Below are 10,482 nucleotides of genomic sequence, written 5' to 3'. Positions count from 1 at the left end.
TATCACCGACTAACTGGTAGTCCACTATGTCGTTATAAATAAATATATTATAGCGACCCGCGTGGATGTCTGCAGGTCTGGGGGCTACACATTTAATACGGGGGTTGGAATGTATTTCGAACACAGTGTCTGGAATGAAGCCAAGAATCTCGGCCACACGGCCTGTAAATGCTAAATGATACCCCGCACCGCCGGTAAAGTAAACCCTATTTGTAATATTGTTGTAGAGCTCATGGTTATGTCAGCTGTCCCTACACTAGACATGCATCTCATATTATACTCTTTAACAATGCTAGCCACTGAATTATAACAACCGACCGCTAGTTCTATTCTATACGTATGTTTAGTTTTTGTGTCAAAAATGTCAACCACAGCATCATCTTTGGTTAAATTATTCCATATCCTGGGGTGCTGTATCTCTATGAGGCCTACCTCGTAGGGCTGCTTCAATATTAACGGTTTTGTCAATTTTGTTCTGAACTGCAATTTCTTATTGTTTGGATAAACTAAAGCTGAAGCATTGCTGGGGAGCGTAACAAAAAAAACATTCTTATTCATTATACCTATACCTTTCATTACTGAATCAGAATGACTAGTTTAAGTGTTTGTCATGCTAGCTTTATTTCACATCAACTATGTCTTTTTCAGCGACCCATGAATTGAATGTCATCAGGCCACCCTAACCATTTCAGCAGGACTAGATTTGTACGACCTACTTTCTTGCTATCAATTATTTTCTCCATTTTAAACACTTTGTTTTTGTCTACAGTTACGGGTTGTAACTCTGCCTCATAAAATGTTCCAGTCAATGACTCCCCGTCAGTGACTTTTAATATATAAACAGGGGGTGTCCTTCCAACACATTTAGGTACTGTAAAAAAATTATCTGTAAAACTTTGCTGATAACCTTTCCTAAATACACCCCTATGTTTTGATAAGCAACCATTCCGGTTTGTTTCAGTTTGTATAGATTGTTAAATCTATCATTGTCTTTATTCACTGCAGACAGTGCCATTTGTATTGACCTATGGTGTGAATCGTTGTAAGCACTCACCAGATCTTGCACAACATCAATATATCTATGTGCGTTAACAGCTGTTAAATATCCCCACATACGCATCTTAAAAGATCGATTGAAACGCACCACTACACTTGCCTTTGTCTCGTTTGATGTAGAGAAATGATGTATTTTATATTGAGTCATCAATCTTTGAAAAACCTTATTATAGAACTCTTTTCCCTCGTCTGTTTGAAGTTTCATAGGCACCCGCCCTTGACACAGTATCTCTTTAAAGGCACTTGTGACGTTGGGGCCAGATTTGTCTTTAAGACATCTGGCCCATGCATACTTAGAAAACACATCAGTACAGGTTAATATATACCGAACGTTATCGTTTTCCTCTGAATATTCAGACATATCGACCAGATCGGCCTGAAATTGTTCATCGATACTGTTAACTAACACTCTGTTCCTGGGGAAATGTCTCAACGCCAGAGTGTGTATAGTATACGCATCCTGACGCAACAGAAACTTTTTAACCGTAGGTATTGGTGGAGCCAACCCCGTACATTCTTTGACTGCATTGTGAAGCTTATGCACCCCACCTAACCCTCCAGGGTATGCGGGGTCATATTATATTTTTCGATAACCCTCTCCATGAATCATCTAGGACACAAGTGAGCACATTAGATTCATACCAACCTTTTTTATTCTACAACACGCACATGACAGTTATGTGAGCAGCGAAACCTCCTCTATTACAGATAGAGTTTTGGCTAAAATGGATACATCTGTTTTACTGATTATGAATACATGCAAATCATGTAAGACTTGCACCATCAGCACAGAGCTGTTTCATTGCCAGAAAGCGCCGTACGACAGGGATAAATGTATCCGTCAACAGTCTTTTCATAAGTTGTTCAAAATGTCTTGCATAGAACCCCTTTGGTATACTGCCCAAACACTCGTGCTGTTTCTGACTCGGATGGTTGATCTGACAACCTTGGCACAACTCCTCCCAATAGTTGTAAAGTACCACGTTAAGCAGATGTAGAGACGCTGTTTTAACACTGTCTATAAACAATGTTGACACCATTCCGTCCGATTGGTCATCCCCCACATTGTATGAAGAAACACGGCCATCTGGCAGTTGTAAGACATCAGACGATTTGAGGAAAAGCGTATGTCCATAGGGGTGTGGGGAAGGTAGCGGTGACCTGATCAAAAGAGAGGGTGGTAAAAGGGTGGAAATTTGTCGTGGAGCCAGGAAGCGTTCAGGGGTTATATGTGTTGATGATGATGATGATGACGAGAGTGATTGAGGAGATCCGGTTGCATTCAGCGGAGCAAACAAGCTATGTTGGCTCGGAGGCGTCCCGGGTGATAAACAGTTCCACTCCATACATTCTGGAGAAGAAAAAAATCCACACATTACAGTCACAGTAATACACAACAACAAAATTAAAAAAAAAGCATTTTTAACTATTTTGCAATTAAATAGCACATACAAAAAGACCCACCGTTTTACTAGTCTTTGTTTCTGACGATTTTAGGTCTATAAAGGGGTCGTGTCAGGGGCAGAGAGTGTTGTCCGCCGTCGTCGACAATCAACTGTCTTCTTATGGTCTCATAAGAGCTCCTTATTTGGTCTTTTCTGATGATAAAATCGACGGTATCAAACTGGTATGTTTGGCACCCAATTCACAGCAAATGGGTTATCTGTAATAGTAATAGCTTCTCCAGTACTAGATGATCCATTTCGGAGTGCACTGTTCAGTTCAAATGTACTGGGTCTCAATTCAAATGTACTGGGAGAGTGTGTATCAAGCGCACCTTCTTCTTCAACAGATGATCCAGCTTGATATCCAAATAGGTGTGTAGACATGGCTGTAAGACGTTTTTCCTCTTGCTTTTCCCCAAAGGAGTTAAGAAGAAAAATGCACCGTTGGTCTGTTTGACATGATCGAAGGGACAAAACGAACTGACAAGCTAGCTAGCTAGCTAAAAACAGTAGATAAAAAAGTGGCCAGACATGCTGAGACATAGCCGTTTATACCCCCTACATACCCCTCCCCTATGACCGTATGACAGTCATAGGGGACCCCTAACTTTTTAGCCATTAACCATTGGTCTAACAACTGCGTTTTTAACACCTTGATCTAAATAAGCTCCAATATTAACTACGTCACACAGTTGCGGCCTCTATGACGACGTCATCACGCACTCGGGAGGCGAAACGCCACTACAGACGGGGGGCGGTAGCTATAACATAACCCAGGTCAGACTTCCTTTTAGGAATACATGATTTTAAAACTTCACCAGACTGTGACAGGCCACTCCGGGCAGTCATGGCTCTGGTTCTCACGGGCTCAGTGGGCACAACAAACCGGGGACTATTGATTTCATTTACTTTTAACTTACTTAAATTTTATATATATATATGTATATATATATATATATATCTATATATATATATATATTGTTTTTTTTCATTAATTTTATTTTTTTAGAGCTGCGCGCGCAGCTCAACCGCTCGACCAATCAGAACGCTAGAAAGAGATGCGCACGCACCCCCTGCCCCCCAATGCTGTCCGAGTATTACTACTGGTGCATACATAAAAAAACATATTCAAATTTGAATTTATGAAATATAGAAACATATACAAATACAAAACGTACATATAACTATATAACATTAAGTCAGTGAGTGTCACCCCATAAGTAGAAAGAACTATCAGTATTAGGAGCAGCAGCAGCCACAGTAGTAGTAGTAATGCCTGGTAATAGTAGTATTTGGGATAGATCTCAGGTTGTTAAATTGTATCTACGTTTCCTTCACTTGCTTTCCTTCCTTTCCATCCCACGGAGGAAGCATGGGAGAGATGCAGCCTTAGTATTCTTGCTCATAGCTCCTCTGAGAGCCATCCTCGCTCCTCCATCCTCCAACCTCTATCCTCCATCGTCCATCCTCCATCTTCGCTCCTCCATCGTCCATCCTTCATCCTCACTCCTCGAGGCAGGAATAATAGCTTTGAGACGGTCTTCATGAAGGAGAGCCAGAACAACTTCCGGTTCAGCTGAGGAGTGAGGACATATCAAATAAGAGACTTGGGATTCACCCTTACAGTAAAGGCTGTGTGTGAATCAGTTTGTTGTTGCAGACACTAGGGGGCAGCCATGTGAAGGAAATCTTCTACTCAGTAACAACAGTAGTTTCATTCAGGTACTCTACTGCAGGAAAAGTACTGATACCTAACAGTACAAATACTCTGTTACAGTAAAAGTCCTGCATTGAAAATGTTCCTTCAGTGAAAGTCTGTAAGTATCATCAGTGAAATGTAGTTTTGAAAGTTAAGATGTCCCCTGTGACTATTTTAATATTATAAATTAGTTTATTTATACTCAGCATTAATGTAAAAGCAGGATTTTACTGTCGGAGTTGGTTGAGCTGGAGCTCATTCTGAACTTTTAACTGATGATTATTGTCATTCTGGATTCATCTGCTGAATTGTTTCTTCATTAATTGATTGCAGAGGTGTCAAGTAACAAAGTACAAATACTTTGTTACCTTACTTAAGTAAAAAATGTGGGTATATATACTTTACTAGAGTAATTATTTTACAGCAGACTTTTTAACTTCTACTTCTTACATTTTGACGTAATTATCTGTACTTTCTACTCCTTACATTTTAAAAATAGCCTTGTTACTACTATTTCAATTTGGCTTGTTCATTCCGGCAAAAAAAAAAACCTAGCCAGCTAAATCACGCCATCCGGATAGAGTGAATTTGATTGTGGTTAGATGAGAAGTATAAACATATACCATTCCGACACCCTATTGGTTTGTTCGGGATCCATCACATCTGCACATGACACACATCACGTCACACTCCAGCGAGGAAATAGCAGACGTTTAATTGTAGCCTAGTACGAAGATGTCCGTGGCAGACACTCAAGAGAACTCGAGCGAAATGTCCCAACCAATCACCAGCGAGGAGGTTGATAGCCAGGAAGACCGTCAACCCTTCTACATCCCTTGCCGTACCTGGAAGAATATTTCAAAATGGTTGGATGCAATAAACAACTCCTTTTGAATGCGCTGCAAGCTCTGGGCACCCAAGTACCACGAGCTAATTACAATACTTATAGGCAACTAGTCATCATATCTTCCGCTCCATGAAACACGTTAATGCTCAGTAATAGTTCTTTAATGTATTTGCATTGTACTAAAATGCGTTCATTTTCAATGGGCATTAATGCGGCTGAAACAGGTGCATTCCAAATCTTTCAACATTAACATTTTAACATAACATTATAGTCATTATGGCTTTTAGAAAAATGTTTTTTCTGGAGGTGGGGTAGTGCACTATAGGCCCCTGTGGCGCGGCCTAAGCTTTTGTCCCTAATGGCATTTTTTTCCCCTTATATTACTTTTACTTTTATACTGTAAGTAGTTTTGAAACCAGTACTTTTACACTTTTACTTGAATAAAAAGCTTGAGTTGATACTTCAACTTCTACAGAAGTCTTTTTAAACCCTAGTATCTATACTTCTACTTGAGTAATGAATGTGAATACTTTTGACACCTCTGATTGATTGATTGGTTTGTAAATATAGAAAAGAAAAGTTCATCACAAATGACCCAGAATCCAAAGTGACTCCTTCACTGAGCCACAAATCTCCACTTCAGTAGCACTTACATAAACCAAACTTTACACTTTCATTCCTATCTATATTCTGAAGGTTTTTTTACGCAGGGCTTTGTTCAGATATCATTCAGAGTCTGACTTGTACAACATTGTATGTATGCAAATGAACATATATTTAATAAGAAGATGCCTTATTTGCATTGCAGACATTAACCACTGAGACATCAGATCAGAAAACACTCAATATGTTGTTTTGGAGTTGTTTGTCGTGTTTGTATGAGGACTCTCATCAAATCCAAGTGTAAACTGTAAAGTTCACCTTTGATGGCTAAAATCCCCATAAATAAAGTCCATGACGTGACCTCCAGGTGGGTCATCATTGTTGCTCTCTGGGCTCAGTTAAACTGTGTGTGGGTAGAGGGCTCAGTGGGAAAGAAGGCTTCCAGACCACAAGAGAAAAGACACACAGCTGCAGAGAGGAAGAGGAGTTCCTGAGTGTTTACAGCAGCAGCAGATATGAGTCTGTTCTCAGTGGTTATTAGAAATCATAAAAAACTGTTGACAGCGAATCACCACTTCCTTTCCTGCAGCAGACGGGCTGTGTGGGTTTCTGCTCTGCAGCCTTTCTCACATTAACAACACAATGACAGTTACAACCATCCACTCTGGTTAAAGGATCATTCCAGGAACTTGAGTTTGATTTCAGCCCTCAGTACTCAACCATGTGCTGCAGGCCTATAGACAAACAGAATAAAAACCCAATGTTTAAAAGATATATTTCTGCTTATTTTTAAGAATAAAGCAAATAGATGTTTCTTTTTCAGCAAAAATGAAAAGGACGTATGCATGTGCCAGTGTTTTCTCATATTTTCGACTTAAGTCATGAATAATTATTAATTTACTACTAAAGCCAAAATTCACAAAACAGTTGAAATGATGTATATGTGTAGTAATGTATCATTATTGCTTATTATAATACATTATGATTCTACGGTATTTAACTCGACCGCAGTATTTACAAAAAATAATCTGTTATCATTGATCAGAGAGACAAAACAAAAACCACAGAGACAAACAAGTCATCTTGTTGTTTCACCCCCTCAAAAAACATCTGCATCTCATCTTCAAGCCCAACTAGAACGTCCATGTTATCATGTTAACATGATACAACAAATGGGGGCGTCCCGGTACCTCTCCTTGTAAAGTGCAGCCCCATGTATCAAGAGTCCTGGGTTCCATTCCTTTTGCTGCATGTCATCCCCTCTCTACCCTGCCTTTCCTGTTTCTCTCTATCCATATCCAATGAAGCAGAAAATACTTCAACAACACAATACCACATAATGGGAATGTATGGGAAAGGATAATATTGAGTACTGATTTATATATAACAGCTGTGTGTATAAATGTTTTATCTTTCTTTAGCTGTTTGCTCATATTCATATCTTCCAAATCACTTGTAGGTGTCAACATACACGGCCAATGACGTTTCTATTTCTGATCATTTAAATCAAATTCATGAAAATGAGGGTTCTTATAAAACATAGAAACTTTAGATTTTTCAGTTTATTGAGAACGTATCATTGAAATAATTTGACAAAGCTTTGCATAATGTATTAAAAAGAAACAAGAACAAAAAAAAATACTATACACTATGAAACATCTACCAGACAGCTGATGATTCACATTCATTTTCTATCAATATACAAGTCACAATTTAAAGTAGAAATAATCAGGATCAAATAGTATTAAAATAACACTACGCACAATTCACACTTAGTAACTTCAAAAAAATATTTATGTATAAGTATGTTTAGGATGACAACTACAACACGTCATGATTGATATTTGTGAATAGTAATCAAAGTGATAAATGAGATGAATTGATGAGATTTGATGGCGAGAAAAGGTGATCAGAAAACAGTCAGTCAGCATGTGTTCAGCTGGTGGACGGTCCCTTGTTTCTGAGGATCATCAGCAGAGAGAGTCCACAGCAGTACACCAGACTCTTCACTATCAGCTGTGTGTACAGCAGACAGAACAACTTCACTTGGTACTGAGACGGGATAGAAGCTGATGGTGGAATAGTAGAAACCTCTGAAACAGAAAAGAAGTGAAACGTTTGGAGTTGCAGTCAGAAATGTCAGTCCTCTGCTCTCTTTGACAGCGTCTCTACATGAAGCTAAATCACTGCTGAACACAGTCACCAAGCCTTCATTACCTGGCTCTGTTTGGGCCTCCACTGTACTGAGGTACTGAGACGGGACAGAAGCTGCTGGTGGAAGAGACGGTGGTGATGGTGGAAGAGTAGAAACCTCTGAAACAGAAAAGCAGTAAATAGTTTAGAGTTCAGGGTTAATTATGAGGCTATAAGGTGCTGAATTCAAGTCATTTTGGGCACCACCTAAACCGAATGAATGTGAGCTTAAAAACTGACTCAAAGACTTTTCTCAAAACTAATGATTGTAGTTGGTTTAGCAAGTTTTGTCTTTAAGCATTTTGAGTTTTATTTATTTATTTATCTGCTCTAGCTTTTCCAATGTTTTAGACACAAATATGGTAATAATCATGGCCCAAAATGGGGTGAAATTGCATAGTTAGTTTCATTGAAAATCATTAATTTTCCCTAAACCCCAGACAAATACGTGCAGCTAACTCTTCCACAACCCTAGAGAAAACACTGGAGTTGCAGTGATAAAAGTCAGTCCTCTGCTCTCTTTGACAGCATCTCCACATAAAGCTAAATCACTGCTGAACACAGTCACAGAGTCTTCATCACCTTGTTTTGTTTGGGCCGCCACTGTAAACCACTCGTGCTGGATATAGCAGCAGTATTTATAGTTGCTGTTCTCTTGCTGGTTGATCAGCAAGATGGCGGCGCTGCGTCCCGACTCTCTGAGCTCCAGCAGCTCTCTCTCAGCAGGTGGAAGCTCCTCCAGAGGACCATTCTCATTTCGTCTTTTCCAGGACAACTGGACCAGAGGAGGAAACATGGCTGAGGCCAGACACACCAGGGCGATCTTGTCCTCCTGGTGGGCTCTGGATGCTGCTGGGTACACGCTCACCACGGGCTTCACTACCGGCTCCTCTGGAGTTTGACAGCAGCAACAAGCAGCACAGACACACATTCACACAGTCAACAGCAGCTTACAGCACTGCATTCAGTCTGATCCTGGAAACTACATGGACTCTGATCACTAAACTACTCATCAATACAGCACTAAGTTCACTACATATACTGTATTCACCTTCATATCAAACACACGGATCATCTCATGTCAGCACGTTATATGGAGACTGAATACAATTATGGATTTGGCTATTCTTGATGTCAATGTACAAAGTCAATTTACCAAAATTATTATTACTTATTTAATATAGTGATGACATTTTCCTTCATAGAATGGACAATTTCTTTCTATATTTTAATAAATAACATTTACCTTCACATTCAATACTTTAGCAAGTTGTAATTATTACAATCTATATCATATATATGTTAATATATATTAAACTACACAATTTATAATAAATGTCATGTATTTTTTAAGAGCAATGTTAACGTTTATACACAACTACAATGAAATGTCCAATATTGCTCCATGGCCCGGGGCAAGTAAAACGTCATCATTGAGCAAGTTAATATAACAACATCAACATGAAGTCAATCTTTTCTTTTTTTTTAAATGTATGAACTCAAACTAATTACAGATAGAAACAACTGTCTCTCCGGTAAGTTTATTACAGCAATAAGATCTGATAGTTCAAAAAAAACTCATCTTAACTCATCTATGACACTGTCCATGATGTGTTAAAACATTTTAAATAAAGATAAAAATATAACAGTTGACTTGAAAAAAGGCCTATCTTTATCCATATAAGGGAAATGAACACATAATAATAAAAATAAAAATAATAATTATAATCATATAATTTACCTTTACACAAAGAAAAATTGTTCTTTTATATTAGAGTTAATATATATAGTAATAATAAACTAAATGTTCATCTTTATATAAAATACAATTGTCATTTTCATAACTACAATATATATATATATATATATATGAAACATTTAATATATTTACCACCTTATATTTTACTCTAATTGCTTAAGAAACAAATCAATATATCAGTAATTTCATAGTTTTTTCACAACAATTTCACCTTTAATACACAATTACAATAAAATGTTCAGATTATGTTAATCATCAAATACTATTTATATAAAAAATGCACTAAAATACATTTAAATACATATGTTTGAGCTGAATCATTGTGTATCATATATATAAATATATAAATTAGTAGCATAACTTATATTTATTGTAATATCATATTCAGTGTCTCTGTGTCTTCATGTATAAATATATATTTTCCACTAAAAGACAAATGTACCATCATATAAAATACAATAACTTTTAAAAAATTATCCTTAACAACATAATTAAATGTATACGTTTTACAAAATACATTCACTGACATATATTAGATTATGTTTAACATCATATATTATCTTTTTCTATATAAATCAGATTAATCTCCTGCAGAAATAAAGAATAACTGGAGTTGAGCAGTGAGATTTAAACATGTTTTCAGGAACTATGAACCTTTTTATGTAACAATAGCTGCATGGCTGCAAGAATTCTCTTCTAATGATGAAAAAACTAACATGTGAAGCCTGAAGCAGCAGAAACTCATTAAACACATTTTCAACTTGTTCATTAAAATAACTGAAGGAAATTAATGTTTATTCTTACCTGATACAATCAGTTTAGTTCCAGAGCCAAAGATCCTGTAGTTCCATCTGCCTCCCACAGTGAAACTGAGTGATAC

The 10,482-nt window shown here is 37.6% G+C and overlaps 1 protein-coding gene across 1 annotated transcript; it reads right to left on the bottom strand.

Moving 5' to 3' along the window:
• Positions 1 to 7,194: 7,194 nt before the first annotated feature.
• Positions 7,195 to 10,476, bottom strand: LOC144514537 (uncharacterized). Its single transcript, XM_078245577.1, has 4 exons — positions 10,407 to 10,476; positions 8,426 to 8,734; positions 7,868 to 7,963; positions 7,195 to 7,743 (listed from the first exon to the last, which is right to left on the bottom strand). The coding sequence occupies exons 2-4, from the start codon at positions 8,637 to 8,639 to the stop codon at positions 7,586 to 7,588; spliced, it is 468 nt and encodes a 155-aa protein (XP_078101703.1). The 5' UTR covers positions 8,640 to 8,734; positions 10,407 to 10,476; the 3' UTR covers positions 7,195 to 7,585.
• Between the last annotated feature and the right edge of the window lie 6 nt (positions 10,477 to 10,482).

Source organism: Sander vitreus, unplaced genomic scaffold, assembly GCF_031162955.1.
Source record: "Sander vitreus isolate 19-12246 unplaced genomic scaffold, sanVit1 ctg601_0, whole genome shotgun sequence".
Taxonomy (NCBI): Eukaryota; Metazoa; Chordata; class Actinopteri; order Perciformes; family Percidae; genus Sander; species Sander vitreus.
The sequence above is the reverse complement of the archived record's forward strand: the minus strand, read 5'-3'. Positions and strand labels throughout refer to the sequence as shown.